The sequence below is a fragment of the Canis lupus genome, chromosome 8, assembly GCF_048164855.1.
Source record: "Canis lupus baileyi chromosome 8, mCanLup2.hap1, whole genome shotgun sequence".
Classification (NCBI taxonomy): Eukaryota; Metazoa; Chordata; class Mammalia; order Carnivora; family Canidae; genus Canis; species Canis lupus.
Genome location: NC_132845.1, coordinates 69,114,448 through 69,137,799, shown reverse-complemented (window position 1 = coordinate 69,137,799; position 23,352 = coordinate 69,114,448). Strand labels below are relative to the sequence as shown.

The 23,352-nt window shown below is 54.5% G+C and overlaps 3 protein-coding genes and 1 long non-coding RNA gene across 7 annotated transcripts; 2 read left to right on the top strand and 2 right to left on the bottom strand.

The window, feature by feature from the left end:
- The first annotated feature begins 1,791 nt into the window (after window positions 1-1,791).
- FIS1 (fission, mitochondrial 1) lies at window positions 1,792-5,609 on the top strand. Its single transcript, XM_072837329.1, has 5 exons — window positions 1,792-1,986; window positions 2,871-3,003; window positions 4,376-4,452; window positions 4,896-5,001; window positions 5,304-5,609. Exons 1-5 carry the CDS (start codon window positions 1,942-1,944, stop codon window positions 5,399-5,401), a joined length of 459 nt encoding a protein of 152 aa, XP_072693430.1. The 5' UTR covers window positions 1,792-1,941; the 3' UTR covers window positions 5,402-5,609.
- Window positions 5,610-5,749: 140 nt separating this feature from the next.
- On the top strand, window positions 5,750-12,913 carry CLDN15 (claudin 15). Of its 4 annotated transcripts, none has more exons than XM_072837324.1 (8): window positions 5,750-6,895; window positions 7,040-7,178; window positions 7,528-7,982; window positions 10,018-10,123; window positions 10,666-10,830; window positions 11,792-11,873; window positions 11,966-12,082; window positions 12,341-12,913. In XM_072837324.1, the coding sequence occupies exons 3-8, from the start codon at window positions 7,766-7,768 to the stop codon at window positions 12,383-12,385; spliced, it is 732 nt and encodes a 243-aa protein (XP_072693425.1). In that variant the 5' UTR covers window positions 5,750-6,895; window positions 7,040-7,178; window positions 7,528-7,765; the 3' UTR covers window positions 12,386-12,913. The 4 variants fall into 4 exon arrangements, with proteins under 4 accessions (XP_072693425.1, XP_072693426.1, XP_072693428.1 ...); XM_072837325.1 differs by having other exon boundaries at window positions 5,750-6,902; XM_072837327.1 differs by lacking the exon at window positions 10,018-10,123 and having other exon boundaries at window positions 10,735-10,830.
- LOC140639026 (uncharacterized) lies at window positions 11,043-12,120 on the bottom strand. The gene is made up of 2 exons (XR_012035909.1): window positions 11,991-12,120; window positions 11,043-11,585 (listed from the first exon to the last, which is right to left on the bottom strand). It is a non-coding gene; the product is annotated as an uncharacterized lncRNA (long non-coding RNA).
- A 5,160-nt stretch (window positions 12,914-18,073) lies between the features above and the next one.
- ZNHIT1 (zinc finger HIT-type containing 1) lies at window positions 18,074-23,315 on the bottom strand. Its single transcript, XM_072837328.1, has 5 exons — window positions 23,157-23,315; window positions 19,819-19,989; window positions 18,735-18,814; window positions 18,433-18,602; window positions 18,074-18,329 (listed from the first exon to the last, which is right to left on the bottom strand). The coding sequence occupies exons 1-5, from the start codon at window positions 23,176-23,178 to the stop codon at window positions 18,308-18,310; spliced, it is 465 nt and encodes a 154-aa protein (XP_072693429.1). The 5' UTR covers window positions 23,179-23,315; the 3' UTR covers window positions 18,074-18,307.
- Between the last annotated feature and the right edge of the window lie 37 nt (window positions 23,316-23,352).

The window sequence follows — 23,352 nt, the reverse complement described above, 5'->3', positions numbered from 1 at the left end:
GTGTTGTTTGTTGTTTGTTTACTTCCAGAGATAATGCAGGAATGAATGTCTTCATGTTTTGCTCTTCCTTCCTTCCTTCCTTCCTTCCTTCCTTCCTTCCTTCCTTTCTTTTTGTTTATGTTTTTGTTTTTGCTTTTGTTGAATATTTCTACAGGAATAGATTACTAGTCAGATAATATTACATCTTTTAGCTCTTACTACATATTCCTTTATTGCTTTCCAAAGAGTTAATGATGGCAACAGAAATATTTACTTATGCAACATTTACAAATTGAGTATCTACTGGTGGTGAGCCCTGAGTTGGGCCCTAAGTGCATCATAGGAGCAACAGAGACATAGACCCTACTTCTCATGTAGCTTCTAGTCTCAAATGAGAGGGTGTCATCCATCAAGTTATCACACAAATGTATAATTACAAACTGACAAATAGTGTGAATTTAAAATACTGGCCACTACCCAAGACTGTGAAACCAGTATTACAATATCAGCAGCATTGGTGGTAGTTTGTGGGGTTTCATTTTTAATCTTCCTACTGTACTTGAAACAAATGGTTTCTCAGGATTGCTTTTCCTTCTAGGTTTCAAATTAACCTGAGTTGTTCCTAGTTTACCCTGGTGCTTAAGGGAAGTCCTCTACTGTATATCACCAAAATTTTACAAATTTACACCTGAATTTCTTCAAGATGAATAGCAGAGTGTACTTAGGAACTTGTCCTATCCTCTCCTCTTCATTCTTTAACAGACTCCCCATATCAAAGTCATTTCATTTGGAGCTAAGTAGAGAATATCCCTTGCTGACCTAACTCACAAGGCTATTAAGAGAATTAAAATAGATAAATAAATAAAGGGGCTTTGCAAACATGAAAGGTGTTTGGATCACAATTCCCTGCATTTGCATCCCCCTCTTTACTATGTTCACTTTATTTCATGTCTATTTGACAAATATTTATTGGACCTCAATCTTGTGCCAGGTGCTAGGGATGCAAAGATAAATAAGATCCAGGCTCTGTCCTCATGGAACTTACACTGTGCCCTGGAGCACTGTGGGTGAAGGTGAAAAGAATGAAAGTCACTACCTACCCAGTCCCCTCACTGCACAGCACAGGTGCCAGAGGAGTGAACATTTACCTTTCCCATGTTTTGATGTTCCTGCCCATGACCCACAGCACATCTTCCCCCTCAGGCACACCCAAAGGATGCTCTAAGTATTAAAAGATTGGACCATCTCTACAAGTAATGGGGTAACAGCTTTTCTTTAAATTCACATTTTAAGATTTTTATTTATTTATTTATTTATTTATTTATTTTACATTTTAAGATTTCCATAGTATCCCCTATTCATATGTATTCCAGTCTCTGGGTGTATGGTTAACAGGTCCAGTTGTCAATCCTCTCGTAAGTCAGCAGAGGCCCTAAAAACCTTGGTACCAGGTTATGGTTTTGTGACAGGCACCCAAATGTAACGTAGCCTCCAATTTCCTAGACTTAGAGGGGGTGAGGCCGGAGGGGAAGTGATCCCCCAAACTTCAAGATCATGCCAGGTTCTCCACCATCCTTTTTCTGTTTTTCCAGCCCAAGGGCTAACCACCAAGACATAGGCCCAAACTCTATTAAGGCAGCCTCGGTGGAGGAGGGCACACGCGCGGCACCCGCGAGGACAAACGTGGGACTTAGAGCTGTCGGCAGGTGGGGGAACAAGGTGGTCCGGTCGGAGCGTGCGCATTAGTGCCCCAAGGTGTGCGCTGACGGCGCTGGGAGGAAGGGGCGGGGCGCCACCGGCAGTGGGCGGGCTTGGCATCAGCTGCGTGAGGTGATTGGCTCTGCGCTGGGGAGGGGGCCTACTTCCGCCGGACGACGGAAGTGGCTCTCCAGCCCTGCCAGTAGGCCATGGAGACGGTGGCACAGTAGCGACTTAGGTGTGAGGATTGCAGGGGCGGCGGCCATGGAGGCCGTACTGAACGAGCTGGTGTCTGTGGACGACCTGCTGGTGAGGCCTGGCCCCGAGGGAGGGAAAGGGAACCTTCGGACGGGCGGGTCCCGAGGAGAGTCCGGTTGGGGCCAGACCCTCTACCCAGCATCAGTTTAGCCTAGAGAAGCCGAACTACGGCTCCCGGCATCCTCTGCAGCGCCCTGCCCCTGCCCGGTGGTTCTACTTTGTCGCGTACCCTAATGGGAGTTGTAGTTTCCCGTGCCACCACGCCCCAGACTCAGGGCCTGCTTGTCTGGCGTGGAAAGGCTGACAGGTTCTGGGCTCGTGCAGGAGTTAGGTCAGAGTGCGGACACCTTCTTCCCCCCTCCCCACCCCACTATTCCTTTAGTGTCGGGAGAGTATAGAGACTACCTTGAAGTTTCATATAATGCGGCACGGTGCTAAATGCATTGCAGGTCGTATCTCAATTTTTGTAGCTCTAGGAGGTGGGCACTGTTTTAATTCCCATTTTGCAGATAAGAAAAGGTCCAGACCCGACCAGGGGGCTGGTTGGGGGAAGCAGCCACCGACGAGGGATCGCGTGGGCTGTTGTTGAGCAGTTCTGACAGCATGTTTACTGTTTAGCCGCTCCCGGTCAGCTGGTTCCGGAGCGGTGCCTGGAGCCGCCACCAGGTGGCCCTTCCGCTCGGTACCACTAGGGGGAGGGACACGGACCGGGGTACTGTCCAAGGAGACAGCCCGCCGCTAAGAAGCAGGATGCCTGGGTCTGGGTCCAAGGGATGAAGGTAGCAGAACCTGGGAGGCCAGATGTCAAGATCCGCGAGGGAAATGTGGCAGAGACTGTGGAAGATGGGGTGTGACTGGGAAATGGACACGCAGGGCCTGGTAGAGAATGGCGTGCCTCTTCATTTCTAAATGACTCCTCTCCTCTCCTATGGCAGAAGTTTGAAAAGAAATTTCAATCTGAGAAGGCAGCAGGCTCCGTGTCCAAGAGCACGCAGTTTGAGTATGCCTGGTGCCTGGTGCGCAGCAAGTACAACGACGACATCCGTAAAGGCATCGCATTGCTGGAGGGTGAGGTGCTAGGCTACGCGGCTCTCCCCTTCTCTGCCGCCATGGCCTCGTTCACTCCCTCCATCTAAAGTGCTGGGATCCCTTTTCAACATGGGACCCTAGAGGAGTCACCTCACAGTTAGTTTCCCATAAACACCTGCAACAAAGGGCTGCCCCTTAGCCTGGCTTCTCCCAGTGTGCTTTTGGCTAATTACCACCTCATCCCTGTTTTGCCAGTCAGCGCAGGACAGTCCCAGCAGGACTTAGGCGATCTGGTAGTTGACCATAAGGAACTTGTTAGAGGTCACACAGCTAATGAATTAGTGGCTGAATTAGGACTAGAAGCGCCTGTCTTGTGTGTCCCAGTCCCTTGCTCCTTGTCCCCACCATGTTGCTTATTCAGCAGCTGTTGAAAATTTTTCACGAGGGTGGCGTGGAAGAAGTGCAGAAGACAGTCTCCAAAACCTGTGAGCAGATGGTCCTTTTTTTTATTGGAATCCTACTTCCCCTTGGTTTGGGATGGGTCACCATTTGTCAGAGGTACGCAGCACATGAGCTTTAAATTTCTCTGTGCCCTGCATCCCCTTTCTCTTGGTCAGTAATCATGTACTAAAATGGTGTACAGCCAAAAGGTGGCCATGGTAAATCTATGAAAACAAGAATCTTTTCTGATGCAAATCACTTCCACCTATGTTTGCCCCTTTCGCTCATTCAGATTTTTCAGGTTTCCTGCAGAGCAGTGCACAGCTGTAGGTGTGGTCTCCTAAGCATCGCCAGTCCTGTTGAGGAGACAGGACAGACACTTGGGAAGATTTGTCAACACTTGCCAAACTACTTAGCCACACAGATCCCATTGCACAGCATACAACTGAGCACATAAGCCTATGAGAAGTCCCTGAATTAGGAGAGAGTCAGGTTGCATCATTCAGGGAATGCTAATTGAAGATGAGTTTCTTTCTTTCTTTTTTTTTTTTTTTTGAAGATGAGTTTCAAGTTGCTTTTTTTAAAGGGGGAGGGAGTGCAGACTTACTTGAACACTAATCTGGGCAGCAAACAAGGGCAGTGAGAATGCACAGCAGGTGCCAAAGTGAGTCGAGATGCCTTTGGCTTCTCCAGTGCCTTGATTTCCTCTCAGTTTACTGAGATGAACCAGAGCTGACGGCAGTATTGAGATCAGGGTGTTGATCACCCCGGTGTCCAGCAGCCTGGGTCCACACTGCCTGAGAGGTCCGACTGGGAAGTCGAGAGTCACTGGAACTGAAACGGAAGCTCAGGACAGTGACTTTCTCCCCGGATCATACAGGGAGTCAGAGAGTGGAAGGGGTCCCTGACACACAAGCACTAGGAAAGGTGAGAAGTAGTTTTCACCCTCTTCCCTTCCCACCTTCCCTAGAACTGCTGCCCAAGGGGAGTAAGGAGGAGCAGCGGGATTATGTCTTCTACCTGGCTGTGGGGAATTACCGGCTCAAGGTAAGGCAGATTGCCCCTTTTCCTACCCCTCCCTACTTGGGTGGGCCACCGGCATCCTCTCATTTCTCCACCAGGGGAGAGCCCTGGCCATTGGGAAGGCCGAAGAGGGCCATGGGCAGGGGGTACAGAGGTGCAGGGTGATGGCAGGCCAGGTCACTGAGGGAAAGTGAGAGCCGAAGGATCCAACTGCCAAGGGTGTGGGGAGCAAGGTGACCTCAGGTTGGGGTGCAACCCCAAGCCTTGGGTTGTTATCTCCCCCATCTTATCACCCCCACACAGTTGGGATTGTTTGTGGACTCTACTCCGTTGGGTGGGGCTGGACTACAGGAGGAGGTAGAGAGGGAGGAGCCCCCAGGGCCAGCAAAAGGAAGGCCACTCGGATGGGCAGGAGGAGTGCTAGAATACTGAGGGTGTGTGTGTCTGTGTGTTTTCCCTGAGTGCAGGAATATGAGAAGGCACTAAAGTATGTGCGGGGGCTGCTACAGACAGAGCCCCAGAACAACCAGGCCAAGGAACTGGAACGGCTCATTGACAAGGCCATGAAGAAAGGTGAACCCTTCCTCTCTGCCCCCTCCACTTCCTACACTTCCTACTCTCCTGTCTGCCGGGCCCCGTCATCACCCCCGGGTGCCGCTGGGCTCTTGGTTAAGTCCAAGTCCTTCCCCCAGGCCTGGGCTCTCTGGTTTCCCTTGAGATGAGCCCCCTACCCCACGCCCCCACCCCCCACCAAGCACTTCCCTCTTGGTCCCTCCAAGCCTTGGATCCCCTCACCTCATGACATCTGTTGAGGAGCATCAGGTAGGGTTCCTGGGGGTGCTGGGCTCCTGACAGTCTCCCGTTTCCCTTCCTAGATGGACTAGTGGGCATGGCCATTGTCGGAGGCATGGCCCTGGGCGTGGCGGGCCTGGCTGGACTCATCGGACTTGCTGTATCCAAGTCCAAATCCTGAATGAGACCACACCTCCACCTCTGCCCAGGGATATGTTGGAGACTGTAGAGGACAGTCGAAGAGGGGGGACCCATCCATCCTTGCTGTCCTTTCCATACCCTGTCACTGCCCACCGGCCTTCATTCTTCTTTCCCCAGAGAATTGTCCAACAGCCCCAAACCATGTGCTCCGGAATGAGTGTAAATAAAACTGGGCCTTGGGTTGGGAACTGCTGTTTCCGTGTTGAGGAAGGGGCGGGCTCCACTAGGCCTAAGGGTGGGGGTGCCCCGGGGTCCTTTCTTGCCTGCTGTGGCTGGTGTGGGCTTCGTCTTTGTCTGCCAAGCTGCCCAGACCCCACACCCTTCCTTCCTCTTCCCACCCCCCACCTCCAAAGCTGGCAGCACCGAGACAGGGATGAGGCCTCGAATGGTGCTTGAATCCCAGGAAAGAGCAGTGAGTGGAGGCGGGAGGGCAGAGTGGAGGGAACAGGCCAGGATTTATGTGTCCGTCTCCTTTGACCCACACAGCTGCATCTCAGCACGTGGACTTTTCCACACCAGGGGGGCCCCCACTCCATTTCCGCCAAAACCTCCGCCCTTCCCTCCTTTTGTCTTCCTGTGGCCCCCTCCCTGTCCCCCCCTCTATCCTCCCCACCACCCAACTCCCACCCCTGTCCCCTTAGGGGAGGGGCTGCTGCCCAGAGGCAGGAATAGGCATTTGGCATGGGGTCATCAGAGTTCTGGAGAAAAGTTTACGAACTTAGGACATCCCAGCTGTAGGCTCAGAGATGGAAGGTCGGGACCCAGTCCCCACCCAGCCTGCTTGGCCCCACACCCGCCTCGTGCCAGGCTCAGCGTGGGCCTGTCTTGCTTCACTGCATACCTCTCGTTCCACAGCCAAGCCAGCCTAGCCTGGAGGGATTGAGGAGGCACCTGAGGGGAGCTCAGGGGAGCCTGACACCGAGAGGGGGGCCATGGGGTGGGGGAATACACTTGGCCAAGTGATGTGGTGCTGCCTGGGGGTAGCCTCCGTCCCCTGTCCCTGGAGACTGAGCCCCTGCTGTGCTTGCAGGAGAGCAGAGCTGCCCTGGCTTGGCCTAGGGGTAGGAAATGATACTGTCCACACCGGGACAGGTGCTTAGCCTTGGCTTGGGGTGGGGACCCGAAGGTTTTGAATCCATCGTAATTAATAGAGCTGATGACAGTTCTGATAACCGAGCAGCTTAGATTACCCATAGGATCACATTCTGGGCTTGTGGTTTATCCTCCTCAGTGGCCCTTGGCAGTAAGATCAAGCTCGGTGCCGAGAGTCAAAGATCAGCACAACAAGGGGGGAAGCAACCCACTGGTGGCCTCAGCCCAGGCCTGCAGTACCCGGACCCGGGGTGGTCACCGAGGAGGGAGCGTTTCAACTTGCAGGAGCTTTTGATCTGGGGTCACAGGCGAGGAAGCTGGTTCTAGCTCACAGAAGCAGAAACAATCTCAGCACAGGGCTGACTGCACGCCTGGGTCCCTGGTAAATGGTGGGTCTGGTTTGATTCTGGGTTGGTTGGACTCCAGGGCAGTGGGTTTCTCCCAGATACCCTGTTCCCTTATCCAACCATCATCTTCCTTGGAGGAAGGAAACCCTGGGTCTTTTGTGTTTCTTTTTTCTTTTTAGATTTTATTTATTCATGAAAGAGAGAGGCAGAGACATAGGCAGAGGGAGAAGCTGGCTCCATGCAGGGAGCCCGATGTGGGACCCCAGGATCATGCCCTGAGCCGAAGGCAGACAGACGCTCAATCGCTGAGCCACCCAGGTGTCCCCATCTTTTGCATTTCTTAAACTCTTCTCACCAACATCTGGGAGGGTGGCTCTGCTCCTCAGCTGCTGCCCTACCAGAGGTCTGTCTGTGGGCACTCTGTCTCTGCCTCTCCGTCACCCTCTTCTCCCATGTTCTGGCCCCCGATGAAAGCTGAGTCAGACATGCTTCCCCTTGGCTCCCACCGCCTCCCATGGGGGCCCCTCCTTGGCCATATCCGTTAGTCACTCCCAGAAGTCCTCTCCGCCCCCCTCCTGGGGCGGGGAGCCCAGAGCAGCCCAGAGGCTGGGGGAGGGGGTGGACTTTTGGCCCGTTTCGTTTATTCCCTCCATCTCTTCGTCAACAGCTGCCTGGTGCTCTAGGCTCATTCCTCTGCCCGGACCTTCCGGGAAGCAAAGAGCCAGAGAGAGGGCCGGGGCCAGAAACCAAGAGATAGACCTGAAGCCCAGACTGCCGCTGGCCCCCCTTTCTCTTCAGCTTGCCTGAGCAGTCCAGCTTAGCCGAAGCTTCTCAAGTTCCCCTGGGGCTCAGCCCCTCCCCTTCTCTGGGGCCCCAGGCGCCCCCCCAGGGCCCTGCATCCCACCATGTCGGTGGCTGTGGAGACCTTCGGCTTCTTCATGGCAGCCCTGGGGTTGCTGATGCTGGGGGTGACCCTGCCAAACAGCTACTGGCGAGTGTCCACCGTGCACGGGAGCGTCATCACCACCAACACCATCTTCGAGAACCTCTGGTTTAGCTGTGCCACCGACTCCCTAGGAGTCTACAGCTGCCGGGAGTTTCCGTCCTTGCTGGCTCTCTCTGGTATGGGATGGGGAGAGCTCCAGGGGGTAGAGGGTGGCAGGAGGCTGGGGGAGGGAGAGACCCCTGGGGAGGGTGGGTGCTGCCCATGGTCGGGCTTTGGGCACTGTACTAGTAAGGGAGGCCTAGATCAAGCTGGGAGGTGCTTGGGAGTGCTGGGGGCAGCCCCCTTTCTGGAACTGCAGTAGGGACCTCATCCCACGTGTCCCCCTGCCCTAATGTGACACACCTAGTGGTTACAAGTGCAGGCACCAGGGTCAGCCTGATGGGTGCACTTTGCTAGCTCTGTGCCCCAGGCAGGTGATAAAATGAGCTTCATTTTTCCCACCTGTAGAATCCGAGTAACCACTGGCTCAGGGGACGGTTATGTGTTGGGATAAAACATACGGAACGTTAGCATGTTGTGTTAGCCTAGTACAAACACGACTGATTTCAGCATCTTAGCGCTGGGGTGGGAATGCAGGGGTTTGTGGGATGCAGAGGGTGCCCTGTCTTGGGTTCTTGGGGTTGAGACACTTAAGAGCCTCAGGCTCTGGCGGGGGCACCCGTCCCACTGCCATGGTGAGTTCTAAAGGGCCCTTTTAAAGGGAGTCTCCCTGCAGCTCAGCATCCACTGGAAGCAGGTAGGGGTGTGTGCTGTGCGTGTGTTTGGTGTTCTCAGGCAGTGTATTTTTGTAGTATTTTGAAGCGGCTGGAGCCTACAGCTCTTTTGACCCAGAAAGGTTCCCCCTGGTGGTGGTAGCATCTTCCTGCTTCCCGCTCACCCTAGGAGTAGCCACCAGCATGCCCCAGGGGGGTCCCCCTTCCGCCCCAAGCCCCACAGCGAGAGGGGAAGATCAGAGCCATCTTGCTCTCGTCCCGTACTGCAGGTGCAGGGTATGGACAGAACTAACGCCAACACTGGGTTTGGAAATCCCCCAGGAATGCCAGAGATGCTCTAAGAAGTTAGGGGATCTGTGTGGGTCTCTAGGCCCCCACTGTTCCCAGAATCTCCTGAGACAGCAGTGGGGGCGTCATGCCTTCATCCCTCTTCCCAGGCCTTAAGGCAGGTGCCCCCCAAAGCTCCCTATAAAGCTGAGTACCGTCTAGGCCAGAAGCACAGAAGGCTGGGTGGCCAGAGGGGGCCTGGGAGGCAGCCAGCCCAGCAGCCACAGCCCTTCCCTCCTCACCCACCCTCACCCACCCTCACCCACCCTCACCCACCCTCACCTACCCCGTGGTTTGAGGAGGGGCCTTTGCTGTGAGCCTGTCCGCCAGAGAAGGGCCCCGCTTGGAACTGCTGACGGAGCGGTAGGAGCATTCTTGAGGCGAAGGGGGGGGGGGGGGACGCTGCCCCGTATGGGGGGTCATCCGGGTCCCAGCCATGGTGCTGGGTTCCTCCCTCAGTGCTGTCTACGATAGCCTGGTTGTGCCAGGGTTAGCGGCCTCGTCTTACTGGAAAGCCGCAAGGACGAGCGTTAACCCGCCCAGAGTCCCACAGGTGGTAGGGGGGCTGGAACCCAGGTAGCCGACACTTCCAGGGTGATTCTGGTCCTGAAGGGGGTCCTGACTCTCATTTTTTAATCATGCCCAGCCCTTGCTCCCTGGGGGCCCATCAATAATCTCTCCCTTGTCTACCCTGGCTGCCTGGGGACCCAGAGCTGGTCAGCCCCGGGTAGAGTCGTGGGTAGAGTGGCGTGGATGAATGTGTGTGTAGAGGAGGCAGGGGAGAGGGCGGGAACTCCAGAGGGAGTGGCTGGGAGTGAGAACGCGCTCCAGGGAACTTTGTCCCTCCTCCCAACCGCCAGCCCCGGGCCACTTCACATCTTCCTGGCAGGGACCCAGCCTCTCCTTTAGCACCGTGGCGCGGCCCCACCCGGGAAGGGGAGCAAGGTCCTTGGAGTGCTTGGCAACTATCAAAGACAGAGAAGGGGGAAGGGGACCAGGAACGAAGCTGGCTGTTTCCTTCAGCTTTGACAAAGGGGAATCTGAGGCACCAAACATAACATGAACTAGACGGGCTTGGATTGTTCCTGCGCCCAGGTATCCCACTTTGCAGATCAGAAATGGCCTTCATCCTGTGACTCATGGGCCAGTGCTGCCCCCTGCTGGTTGCTTCGGGAGAAAGCTCAGTTCAGGCTGCCCAGGGCTGTGCCAGGCACCAGGTGGGACCCAGAGAGAAGCAGATGTGGGCAAGGGGCTGGGGCGCTTGAGTGCAATTTCTGTAATTCACAACAGAGCGTGGTGGCGACCTAACAGAGCAGTGTTATCAGCTGGGGGTGATTTTGTCCCTCAGGGATCATTTGATAGTGTCTAAGCATTTTGATTGTCCCTCTTGGGGCAGATTGTTGCTGACACCTCATGAATAGAAGCCAGGGATGCTGCTGAACGTCCCACAATGCACAGATGACCCCCCAGAACAGAGCATCATCTGGCCAAAGTGTCAGCAGTGTCAGGGAGAAAACCCATCATGAAGCGCCCCAAAGCCAGGTGCAGGGGGAGCAAGGGTTGAGATTCCTTGACGCTGAGGTGAGGTCCTGGGAAGGAGACCCCATCAGCCAAATAGGGCCTGAAGGGGAAGGAGAGGACTTGAGGGCCTTTATGGGCTAAGACCCAAACAGGGGCTGGTTGTATGTAAGGGGCTGGTTTAGTGGTGGAGCGGGAAGGGGCCAGCTTAGGGACCCATGGCTGCGCCCCACCTCCCCAGGGTACCTCCAGGCCTGCCGGGCGCTCATGATCACCGCCATCTTCCTGGGCTTCCTGGGCCTCTTCCTAGGCATGGTGGGGCTGCGCTGCATAAACATTGGGGGCATGGAGCTCTCCAGGAAGGCCAAGCTGGCGGCCACCGCAGGGGTCCTACACATACTGGCTGGTAACTGGGGGAAGGTGGTGGGTGTGCCCTGCGTTGTGTGTGTGTGTGTGTGTGGGGGGGCTTCCTGGGATTCCCTGTCCTCTCCAGCTTGCCACTCCCAGTGCGTGTCTCACCTTCCCCGTGACATAGACACCTGCCCTCCCTGCCCAGTCTTCCCTCTTCCCCTGCTCACACCAGCCTCACTCATGCTCACCAACTCTCTTGACTACAAATCAATCCATCAGCAACGTTTATTGAGCACCAACTAGGAGCCAGGTATGAATGAGGTGTGAGAGGGACCCCAAAGGTGAGTGAGCATCTGCCCCCAGAGCTTACAGCCAGCCTGGGAAGGTCAGAGTCAGGGGTGTACGTGCAAACCCACAGCAAAGAGGAACGATACTGTAGGACTGGCCATCTTTTCAGTCTGTAAAACACCCGCATCCATCGCCTCACCACAAGCCCGCGAAGTAGGGTGGGCACGGCCTCCTCCCAGCTGTGGAAACAGGCTCAGAAAGCTCAGGTGACTTACTGGAGGAGCCCCCGGAGAGGGCCAAGGCTGGAGGTCTCACAGTAGTCCAGGGGTCTCACTGGCCTCACGCCTTCACTGCCCTGAGTGGCAAAGGCCTGTCCCAGGCTGGAGGGTGTGGGGGTTGGGGAGGCCGAAGCAACAGGCATCAGGGCAAGCTTCGCAGACAATTGCTGGGGCAGCTGGACTTTCCAGGATGGGCAGGATTTGGATGGGGCAGATTCCACGTGAGTCAGCTCTGATCAAGACGCTAGGCAGGTCGGGGATAAAGAACGGACCAGGGGAGAGCCTGGGAGACTAGACATGAAAGAGGGGCTGCCCTCGGGACCCTAGGAGACAGAAGGGCCAGGACCTAGGGAGGGACGGCAACTTGCTCTTGGACTTGCGCCGCCCCCCACCCCACCCCCCCCCCCGCCGGGCCTGGGGCTGGAGCGTGGCCCTCCTCTCCTTCCCCAGGATTCTGCGGGATGGTGGCCATCTCCTGGTACGCCTTCAACATCACCCGGGAATTCTTCGACCCTTTGTATCCGGGGACCAAGTGAGTATGGGAGCCCCGCCCTGGGGGTCCTTGGGTGGGTGGGACGCGGCCGGGCCCGAGCCAGCGCCGCCGCGCACCGTCCCTGTCCCCAGGTACGAGCTGGGCCCCGCCCTCTACCTGGGCTGGAGCGCCTCCCTTCTCGCCATCCTGGGCGGCGTCTGCCTCGGCTCCGGCTGCTGCCGCGCTCCCGACGCGACCCCGGCCCCCAGGTAAGGGCGGGGCGGCGGGGGCGGCCAGGATTGGGGACGGCAGGGGCGGCGGCCGGGATGGGGGGCGGCAGCCGGGGTGGGGGGCGGGGGCGGCGGCCGGGATGGGGGGCGGCGGGGGCGGGGGCGGCCGGGGTGGGGGGCGGCGGCGGCGGGGGCGGCCGGGGTGGGGGGCGGCGGCGGCGGGGGCGGGGGCGGCCGAGATGGGGGGCGGCCGGGATGGGGGGCGCGCCTCCGCTGACCCAGGCCCCGCTGACCCAGGCTCCCCTACGATGCCTCCGCGGCGCGGTCCCCCGGCCTCGTTGACCGCCTGCGCCCCGCGGCCTCGGACGAAGAAGGCGACAGCACCTTTGGCAAATACGGGAAGAACGCTTACGTGTAGGACGCCGGTGGACCCCTTTCCCTTCGCCTTGCCGGGAGCCGAGCGAGGCCGCGCTGACCGCGGCTGCGGGCCACGCCCCGACTCCGCCCCGCGCCCGGAAGCCACGCCCAGCTCCGGCCACGCCCCCTCCGCCTCCCGCCGCGGCCACGCCCCCTCCGCCTGGCCAAGATCCCGCCTCCTGAGAACTCAGCTCAGACTCCTGGGGCGGGACCTTCTGGGTCTGGGCGCTGGTTGGCTGAGGGGGCGGAGGCGTCCCCGACGGTTTGTATTCTGTATAAACACATGCTTAAATAAATTTGTACTATGAACTGTCCAGGGATGGAGTGTGACAGGAAGTGGCTGGCCAAGCAATGGGTGACTGGGGTGGCCCCCAGGGTCGTCTCAGTCTCTGGACCCCAGGCTGCACCTGTCCCTCTGTCACCTCTGGACTGTCTCATCTGAAAAAGAGAGAAGCGGTTGCAAGTGATTTCAAGAGTGTGGCACTCCGAATTACCGACGAGAGTCCCCAAGGAGCAGACCGAGGAAGACACAGCTCTAGGAAGCTGGAAGCGGCAGAGATTTCCCCTGGCCAGCCTCAGATAACAAGTCATTCTCTTCTCTCGACCTTCCTCAAGGAGACAGCTGACCCTGAGCAGAGTCCCTTTAGCTGTGTCTAAGAGTGGACATCACAAATTGACAAACCCTTTGAAATTGTGTGTTAAATCAGCCAGGTCTGGTGCAGGCAGATTTTCCTGGGGAAAATTCAATGAGGACTTCCAGAAAGGCTCTGAATGTCTCTCCACGGAGGCTTGCGTATCGGTGCTGTGTGCATGGTGACTCCGTGGTGTCCAACTCGGACTCCGCACTGGGTCACGGACTGGCTTGGAGACAGGAGAACGAGGCCACAAGAGAAAGGCCTGGAAAAAAAAAAAAAAAAAAAAAGAAGCCTGGCGCCTGCTGGAAGGAGGGGGGCTAGGACCGTACCCTAGGCCCAGCAGCGCTGACCTGGTGACCAGTCACTGGGGGTGGCCTGGGTTCCGATCCCGCCCCTTCTTTCTCTTTCATCCCATCCACTCACCTGCACGGACTGTCCCCCAGGATGTAGAGACCCCCACATCTGCATTCTAACTGGGCCCTCCTGAGCCTCAGAAGTGCATACACTCCCTGCCCCCTCCCCCCGCCCCGTGTGTTTTCCCCAGGCTGGGCAAAGTCATCAAATTCATCACTGCCACTTCCTGTCATTCCTGTGACCAGCATAGTTGACTCCTGAGTCGCACAACTTGACCTCAGTCATCTCAGGCTTTCCCTTCACTTCCCCTCCGCCATGTCCCCCAGAGTCTATGGATTCCCCCCTGCCTCAGTGTTTTTCATATCCACTTACTTTGCTCCCTTCACTGGGTCAGGCCCTCATTCTCCCTTGCTCAGGAAAGGATTTCCCTAACTGAGCTTCTCCTCTTTCTAATCCTGTCCACATTCCTGTCACAGAGCACCATGCTTTGTGCTGCCTTGGCAGCTCCCTGGTGCCTCAGGAAAAAATCCCAAGACCATTAACACACTGCCTGGTCCTAGCCCACCTGCTGTCCCCAGTCCCTACTCTTCCTCCATACAATCCTGCTCTCCTAGCAAACCTGTTTGCTCACTGGCCTTGGACACACACTGGCTTGGGGTTTCCTAAGGGTCTACCCAGAAGCACCGGTGCTTTTTCAGCTGTGAAGAGGTTTCCTGGTAAGAAATTTGCTGAAGTCTATATCCTATGCCTCACACTTTGCTTCCATAGTTTGGGGATGTCCTGTTGGCCAAGCCAGTTACGTGGCCAAGTCAAGAGTCATCATGGAAGGGACTGCACAAGACAGTGGGTGCTGAAAAACTTGTTTTACAGTGGCCCCTAGTGTCACAACTACCCATCTACTGTGCCAAGCATTGGCCCTGTGGGGTTCGCTTTGTTAGCAAACCCATAGTGCGTTTCTCTCTCAAACATGTGACCAACACCTTAAGAAGGATCTCACAGTTCTGAGAAGCCATCAGAGTTCCTCAGGATGCCTGTACCTACCCCCCTACACACACCCAATGAAGGACAAAAGCTAATTCTAGGGACGCCTGGGTGGCTCAATGGTTGAGTGCCTGCCTTTGGCTCAGGTCGTGATCCCCGGGGTCCTGGGATTGAGTTCCAGATGGGGCTCCCCGCAGGGAGCCTGCTTCTCCCTCCGCCTATGTCTCTGCCTCTCTGTGTCTCTCATGAATAAATAAAATCTTAAAAAAAAAAAAAAAAAAAAAAAAAAAGCTGGGATCCCTGGGTGGCTCAGCGGTTCAGCGCCTGCCTTTGGCCCAGGGTGTGATCCTGGAGTCCCGGGATCAGGTCCCACATCAGGCTCCCTGCATGGGACCTGCTTTTCCCTCTGCCTGTGTCTCTGCATCTCTCTCTGTGTCTCTCATGAATAAATAAATAAAATCTTAAAAAAAAAAAAAACTACATCTCCTGACGCCACCTGGACATGTCAGACACAAACTTCCACTCTGCCCCCTGCCCCGCAGCTTCTACCTCCTTTCTCAGACCCCAGCCTGCCTCTTCTCACCCCTTCCCACTTTCAGGAAAACTAATACAAGGCAGACTTCACACTTGAGCATCTAAGTAGGTACCTTAACATGTGCACTAGGTTAAGTTTTGATTTCTTCTTCCTTATGCATGCATAGTCACGTGGCTATTAAGAGCTATCGACACGCTTACCCTTTTAAACAATACTGATTTTCTTCTTTGCCATAAGTTAGTGTGGCACCAAGACATGTACTCTGGCCTCAAAGAACTCACAAACCAGGAGCAAAGAGAAATGTAAGCAGCTGGTTGCTGTGCAGTGGGCAAGGTGCTAAGGCTACTGTGAGGAATGTCCAGTCTTTGGAGGAACCAGCTGTGACAAAGCTCAACAACGAACTGCTGGAGGCCTTGGGCAATCATGTCAACAGCTATCACTGACTGAGAACTTTCCAGATGCCAGGTACTGGGCTGGGCATGCCATCTCATTTCATCTTCCCACTGTCGGGGCGGTGGTTATAAGGGAGTCAGAGTGACCTGTAAGTGACCTGTCCAAGCTATGCAGTTAGTAGACAGTAGGACCAGGATTTGTCCAAGACTGAAAACACAACGGGCCTGCTTCCCAGGATTCTTGGCTTTCCAAACTAATTCATGTCAACTACATTTAATTCTCATTGAGGGCTGTAGGAGTGAGCCCCCAGGCTCTAGCCTTCCAGTCTCTTTGTGCCCAGGAGGAGGCTGTGCTGCTGCCTCGCAGCTTCCACAAGTTTTTGGCACAGTATAGATTTCCCAAAGACCCGGGTCTCCCAAAGTAGAGACCAATCTCCTCAGCACACAGGAAGCCGGCAAAAATGCTCAAGGTTTTCCTTAGGGAGTGTGGTTTCAGGGGGTGGGCTGTCCATAGCTCCTTCCTAGAGAATGTGACCGGACTTCTGGAGCCACCGAGCATGAGAGCCATGCGGAGCCCTTGGGCTTGGCTCCGTCTGATCAAGGTCAGCTGGGAAGGCTGTGTGTCACTGAATAGACAAATCTCACACCAGGCAGTACCTTCATGGTTCTTTTTGTAATAGCAAAATATGAAACAAAGCCAGAGAATTTAGGAAATAAATCAAGGAGACTGTGTTGACTCGGTGCAAATCTGACAGGAAGTCCAATGCAGATCACAGCGGAGCGCTGATGGCATTTCTCAGCCAGGGGACATAGTCTTTTATTCTTTTTCCTTCATTTCCTCCCTTCCATCCCTTCTTTTCTTCTTCCTTCTTTTTTTTTTTTTCTCTTTTTCTTTCTCAAATGTATTTCATGATAGAGCAGAAGATGGAAAGGTTAGGACCCACAAAATTTCCCTTCATGGGAGACACAATAAATTTAGGCCAGAAGTCAGAAGCCAGCACGCCAGACTCTTGGTGTCCCAGTTACTACCGCTGCGGTAACAACCATCCTGAGACTCAGCGGCACAAAGCTTTGATTATACACATGGCTTCTGTAGGTCAGCAATCTGGGGCATAGCAGGGACGGCTTGTGTCTGCTCCGTGATGTTGCGGACACAGCCGGGAAGCCTCAGATGGCGAAGGGCGATTTGATGCCTGGCGGCCAGAATCATCTGGAGGTGTTCAGTCCCATGACAGAAGCCGCTGGGGTGGCCTGGAGTTTGGACTCAGCAGGGTCCGCCAGTGGCGGCATCACGTGTGGCCTCCCCGTGGGGCCTGGTTCCTCATAGCACGGCAGCTTCAGGATGGTTGGATTCCTCACATGGTGATGGAGGGACCCAAAATAACAAGTGTCCCAGGTGACAAGACAGAAGCTTCTTGGCCTTTTACTACCTATCCTTGGATGTCACATGATCTCACTTCTGCTACTCTCTGCTGGTTGAAGCAGGCATGCCTCTGCCCTGACCCCAGGGGAAGGGGGCAAAGACACCCTTTTTCGATGAAAGGATAGTCAGAAAATGTACACCATCTTTTGAAACCACCATACTTGGGACTGTCCCCAAACTGTGTCCTCACCACCATCCAACTTGGAGCTATCCCCAACACCACTGACCCAGCCTCAAGTCTCCAGAGAAAGGCTAAGAAGACACTGGGAACATTTGGGCCAACTGTTGTAAAGTACCAAAAGGGGGAGAAGAGCCTATGAAGGTGCCTACCACCAAATTTGCTGGATCCCATTAATATCTTACTGAGGTCATTTTGTTCAACAAATACTTCCTCAGCATCTGCTTTGCTATATTCCAAGGGGGCAAGGCTCTTAAGACAACAACTCCAAGGAGCTTATGAGCTCATAGCTTCCAATCAATTTAGAGCAGACATGGGTCTAAGAAGCTTTACCACCACATGAGAATTACAGCATCTGGGGGCCCCTGGGTGGCTCAGTCGGTTAAGCGTCTTTTGCACGGGTCATGATCTCAGGGTCCTGGCATTGAGTCCCACATCAGGTCCCCTGCTCAGCGGGAAGCCTGCTTCTCCCTCTCCCTCTGTCCCCCACCCCCACTTGTGCTTGCTCTCTCTCAGATAAATAAAATCTTAAAAAAAAAAAAAAAAAGAATTACAGCACCCAGAACCACCTAGAACAGAGGCCTCTATATCATGAATTCCCTCATGCTTCCCAGAAATTTCTGGGTTTTCTCTGCTACTAATAATTTCACACACCACAGCCCATTACAGCCTCATTGGAACAGCTGCTCCTTAGCCTGGCAGCACCAAGGACAAGGGATGACCTCTCCCTTGGGTTAAGCTCCAGAGGACGAAGGCAGGGGTGGCTCCTTCCACAATAGCATTCTGCACCTTGTCCCCAAAGCTCACTCCACTTCTCTGTCACCCAGTCCTGGCTATCCTCAGATGATATCAACTCAGAAGAACTAGAGAAACAAAAAACAAAATTAAATGCACTCAATCAATCAATCACCAAAAAATGACATCAAGCAGCAGCCAAGAAATGCAGAGACATGGGTGTGGTAGGTGAATGGGACCAAAATCTTCCTTGGTCAGGGAACTCAGACAGGCAGACAGTGGGAGGGGTGACTGACATATAGAAGGAAAAGCCACAGGGCAGTGAGGACAGGAGACCTATGACCCTCAGCCCCAAAACACATGTGACCAAACAGGCAGGCTCCTCCTCGCATGAAACCTTTTATTACAACAGCACACTGAGGGCCCAGCCCACTTCCCTGCAAACAGTCCCTGGGAGTAAGACTGGTCTTCCTCGGTACGTAGGACACAGCTTCGTTGGGCGCGGGAACGGCTCCTCTCTTGGTCCATGGGAGTACCTCTCCCTTTGGCCAAGCCCTCTCTGAGGCTGGGGTGATTGTTGCACCGAAGGCCTTCTCCTCTGGGGACCCTCAGGCTCACACAGTCCACTTCAGGCACCTGCAGGTAGAGGAAGCCCAGGATGAGGCAAGGTTCTGGGAGGCCTGAGGGGATGTAAGGGAGACGATGTCTCCCGGGGGCCGGGGGAAGGTTCTGAGTTCACCTGGTCTCCTGGTGGGTGCCCAGACAGCGCACAGTGCAGTACCGAGCACCACAGCTGACGCACGTATACGGGGAGGGGAAGCCGCAGACAGCACAGAAGGGGCGCTGGGGCCGGGAGGGGGGTCCCGCACAGGCTGTCAGGTAGTTGGGGCCCTCGGCCACACTCAGGTTCTGCAGAGACAAGAGGAGGGCTCCAGAACTCCTCAGCCACCCACATAACAGGCACCTGCTCAGGACAAGGACCACTGTGGGCTCATTCCCTCCTTGTGGGGCCCTCCCAGGCCCTGGGCCAGCCCCCCTCACCTGCTCCTCCAGCAAGGCCTGAAAGTTCTTTCGGAAGCGAAGTTTAAAATGATCACCTCGAGTTTTCTTCTTCTTCTTTCCTACGGAGGAAGGGCAATTCCAGTTTACCCTTGAATGCCAAGGGCGTTAGGGGCACCGACCTCCTCCACGCAGTCAAAAAATCTGTGTATAACTTTCAACTCCCTACAAAACAACTTCAGATAGTCTACTGTTGACCAGAAGCCTACTGATAGCACAAGGGTGGTTAACACAGATTTTACACATTGTATGTATTACACGCTGTATTCTTCCAACAAGGCTAGAGAAAACCAACGATTAAGAAAACCATAAGGAGGGGATCCCTGGGTGGCGCAGCGGTTTGGCGCCTGCCTTTGGCCCAGGGCGCGATCCTGGAGACCCGGGATCGAATCCCACGTCGGGCTCCCGGTGCATGGAGCCAGCTTCTCCCTCCGCCTATGTCTCTGCCTCTCTTTCTCTCTCTCTTTGTGTGACTATCATAAATAAATAAAAATAAAAAAAAAAAAAGAAAGAAAACCATAAGGGACAGAAAACACCTTTACAGGACAGGACTGTAAAAAACCCACAAACAAGGGGACCCATGCAGTTCAAACCTGTATTGTTCAAAGGTGAACTGCAGCTACTTGGCACATGCCAAGAAAGACACCATCTTTCTCTGTGCCATTGTTCCCAACACCCACATGTCCACTCCCTGCCCACCTGCTCCCCTGGGTTCCGAGCTGGCCTCTCTCTACCCAGTGTGTCCCTCCCTTCACTTCTCCAGCCTGCACCTACATGCATTGCAAGCTCCCCTAAGGCTTTGTGTCCCAGCTGGAGGGGCTCTGGGAGCTCAGCACCTCCATGTTCTGTATTCTCAATCTGCTAGAGGCAGTGGAGGCAGAGAGGGGAGGGAGGCTGGCTCACAGTCACAGGAGCCAGTCCCTGGCAGAGCCAGTCGGGCTCCTGGGTCATCTGCCCAACCCCCAGCCCGATGCCCCGGGGCAGGCTCCTCCCCCTTCCTCTGCCCTGCGTCCCCAGGCCCGGCCCCGCCCTTCCCCCCTCCCGCCTCCTCCTCCACCCGCCTCACCCGTGTCTGCATCATCATCAAACTGAGGCAGCCTTTTGCCAAGCTGGGGGAGTCCTGCGTGGGGGTCGTCCTGGAAGTTGTCATTCTCCAAGGCCTCGAGCTGCCGGTTGATGCGGCGCTGTCGGGCAGCCCGGTCCAGAACCCGCCGCTGTCCAGGATCCTGGGAGCGAACTGGATGGAGCAGAGCCAGAGAGTTGTGGGGGCACAGGAGAGAAGCTGGGGCGTCCCCAGCCTTTCTTCCCAATTCCCAGACCCAACCAATGAAATGCCTCCTGGAGACCTCTCACTGCTGGCAGAAGTCACACAACCGTGCAGATGGGGACCATTGTACACTCTGGGCTTCCAGCCTTCAGTGGACCTTAACGCCCCCACCTTCATACTCAGCAATCCCATTTCCTGCAGAAAGGACACTGGCCACCCACATGTAGAGAAAGACGCTCATCTTTCAGCCCACCCTCAAACATAATTATATGGGCACCTGCCTTCCCTCCATTCCAAATGGATACAACACCTCCCCCCCAACTCCTCCCCGACTCCACTGGAGTTCTTTCCTCCCTCCTGCATCTGCAACCCCACAGGTACTTTCCCTTCACTGGAAAACCTGCCAAACTCTCACGTTGACCTTATGTCCCTGTGACTCATCTTTGAGAGAATGGTCCATGGGATGTTTCATTTCTTCCCCTCCCATTTACTCCTCAACCTCCAGCAAACTGACTCCCATTCAGTTCAAACCACTCACAATTGGTGCCAAATTCACTGTGTATTTCTGCAATCTGCCTTTTATGACACCCTGAGACTCTGTCGACTGTTTCCCTCAGGTGGAAAGAATCCCCTCATTTGCTTCCTTGACATGGCTTCAGGTTTTCCTTATGGTTATAGGCTCTCAGTGAATATGTGTTTAATAAAGAAAGAGATATTTTGTGTAGAATTAATAGACCCCAGTGAACGGCTGGAGGGGTTTAAAATGGTGAGGTCAGCAAGTGACTTCCTGCAGTCGACTAAACAGCCAACAGTTGTGGAGCTAAGGAGAAAGTTCAGGATTAAGAGAACCACTTTTGGAGTCATTTGCATCTGGGTGAGAGAGCCCTGTGTTTGGGTTTGAAATCCCAGGAAGAGTGAAAAGATTGAGACAGAGATGGGGACAGCCCTCTCCTTAAGGGGGTGACAGCAGGCCACGTGAGAGGCTTAGAAGAGTAGCCAGAGATGGCTCTGCTGATGCTGTAGCTCAAAATAGAATCTTCCCATCCAAGTCTGCTTCTCCCGCTGTGCACTGTTTAAGTAAGTGGAACCACTGACACAGACATCCTAAACAAGAAACCTAGGAGTTATTTCAGACCTCTCTCTCTCTCTTTATCAGGGTCTGATCATTCTACATTAAATATCTCTTTATTCACTCAACAAATATTTATTGAGTGCCTGTAACCATAATAATAGCATCAGCACCAGTGGCTAACGCTTACTGGGCATATACTACAAGACAGGCCCTACGCTAAGCACTTTGTGTAAGAGCTTTAACCCTTTATCAACCTTAAGAGAGAGATATCATTATCATCCCCAGATCACTGAAGTTCAAAGGCTAAGAAGCATGTCCAAAGCTCACATAGCTTGGTCAGAATTCAAACCCAGAACTGCTCAGCTCTGGATCTCTGCATATTGCCTCTCTTCCAAGTGCCCAGCAGTGCCCTAGGCTCTGGGAACACATGAGCTTACAGTCAGGTGGGGAATGCCAATGATCAAACAAACAAGCAGAGTACAGCATAGAATATGCTATGCAAGGAAGTACAAAGTATGACAGAGCACATGTCAGAAACACCTAACTTGGCCTTGGGGTAGTCAAGATTCTCCAGAGTAAAGATTAGGTTGAGATCTGACCTAGAAGAAGAATAGAAGTTAGAAGAATAGAAGAATAGAAGTTAGCTTGGTTGAGGTTGGTGGAAAGGTATGTCAGGTCTTCATACCAGCACGAGAGAAAGCCTGGATGGGAGACGGAGGTGCCTTCAATAAATTGTAAAAAGTTCAAGTAGGGCTGCTATCTAAAGTATATACTGTGCGGATATAAAGTCAGGCTGACCATTAAGTCTTACCTTTAAGTATCTAAAGGAATTTTGATTTGGGGATTTACATTTTTAAAAAATATTTTATTTATTTATTCATGAGACACACAGAGAGAGAGAGAGAGAGAGAGAGAGAGAGAGGCAGAGACACAGGCAGAGGGAGAAGCAGGCTCCATGCAGGGAGCCCAAGGTGGGACTCAATTCACGGGCTCCAAGGTCATGCACTGTGCCGAAGGCAAGCACCAAACCGCTGAGCCACCCAAGGATCCCCGGATTTGGGGATTTACCGTGTGAATAATGGAAATCTGGCAAAGAGTTTTAAGAAAGGACTGACATGATTGGATTGACTGCAGTCAATCTGGCAGGGTGTTCCACCCACATATCTCTTTATGTCTACAACGCCATCGCTCCCTAACTGGCCTTCCAGCCTCTACACCTGCCCGGTACAATAAGGTAGCCACGGGATCCCTGGGTGGCGCAGCGGTTTAGCGCCTGCCTTTGGCCCAGGGCGCGATCCTGGAGACCAGGGATCGAATCCCACATCGGGCTCTCGGTGCATGGAGCCTGCTTCTCCCTCTGCCTGTGTCTCTGCTTCTCTCTGTGTCTCTCATGAATAAATAAACAAAAGATAAATCTGTTTCGGTCACGCCCCTGCCTTAAAAGGGCCTGTTGATGGTTCTCCACTGCCCTCTCCATAGAATTCAAACTCTCCAGCGATGTACGGAATGCCTTTCAAGTGCACCTTTCCGCAGCCTCCAGACGCTCACTATTCCCCCGCAAGCCCCCAAATGTGCACTTGGCTTCCTGAGCGACTTGCTTTTTCTCGCTTTCCTGCCTTTGCACTCGAGGTTCACGCTGCCGGGAATGAGGCTCAGCGCGCCCGTACTGAGCGAAACCGTGACTCGACTTTTAGGATTCAGCAGCTCAAGCTTTTTTCTCCCTCCAAGCCTTCCCGGTCCCCTCCGTCCCAGGAGCAGGGTTAGGTGCCACTCCTCCCCGCGCCCAGGAGCTGTGCACCCCTCTGCCGCCGCACATATCGCCCTGAAATGCAGCGGTGGGCCTGCACGTCTGTCCCCGTCCCCGAGAGCCCGCTTCTCGACGGTGATAGAGAACTTTTTCTCTTTCCATCCCCGGCACTGGCACGGAGCATGCCAGGTCTGAGGGGCTACCCCGACGCCAGGACCCGAGGACCGGGGAAGGGCTTTGAGACTAATAACTGAGTGCGAACATCAGAGGCCAGGGTCTGGGAAGAGGTAGGAGGCCAACCGCCGGGGGCTCACATACCCGAAGTTTTCTTCTCCACCATTTCCACAACACACCTGACGGAAGAGCTTACTGCGCACGCGCGCTAAACCATCCCGTGGATGGGGATGACATCACTTCCGGTAGCGCGTGCTGTTTGCGCGTGCGCAGAACGATCCCAGAGGGCATACCACTGCGTCCACGCGTTACGTGGTGTTGCCTAGGAGACGAGAAAGCT

Excerpts from the sequence above, each read along its gene's own strand:
- FIS1 (XM_072837329.1), top strand. The coding sequence starts at position 1,942 with ATGGAGGCCGTACTGAACGAGCTGGTGTCTGTGGACGACCTGCTG. Across the intron at positions 1,987-2,870 it reads TGTCTGTGGACGACCTGCTG|AAGTTTGAAAAGAAATTTCA; the intron begins GTGAGGCCTGGC and ends CTCCTATGGCAG. Across the intron at positions 4,453-4,895 it reads TGGGGAATTACCGGCTCAAG|GAATATGAGAAGGCACTAAA; the intron begins GTAAGGCAGATT and ends CCCTGAGTGCAG.
- CLDN15 (XM_072837324.1), top strand. The coding sequence starts at position 7,766 with ATGTCGGTGGCTGTGGAGACCTTCGGCTTCTTCATGGCAGCCCTGGGG. Across the intron at positions 7,983-10,017 it reads GTCCTTGCTGGCTCTCTCTG|ATCAGAAATGGCCTTCATCC; the intron begins GTATGGGATGGG and ends CCCACTTTGCAG. Across the intron at positions 10,124-10,665 it reads AGGGCTGTGCCAGGCACCAG|GGTACCTCCAGGCCTGCCGG; the intron begins GTGGGACCCAGA and ends CCACCTCCCCAG.
- ZNHIT1 (XM_072837328.1), bottom strand. The coding sequence starts at position 23,178 with ATGGTGGAGAAGAAAACTTCGG. Across the intron at positions 19,990-23,156 it reads GGTGGAGAAGAAAACTTCGG|TTCGCTCCCAGGATCCTGGA; the intron begins GTATGTGAGCCC and ends TGCTCCATCCAG. Across the intron at positions 18,603-18,734 it reads AGGCCTTGCTGGAGGAGCAG|AACCTGAGTGTGGCCGAGGG; the intron begins GTGAGGGGGGCT and ends TTGTCTCTGCAG.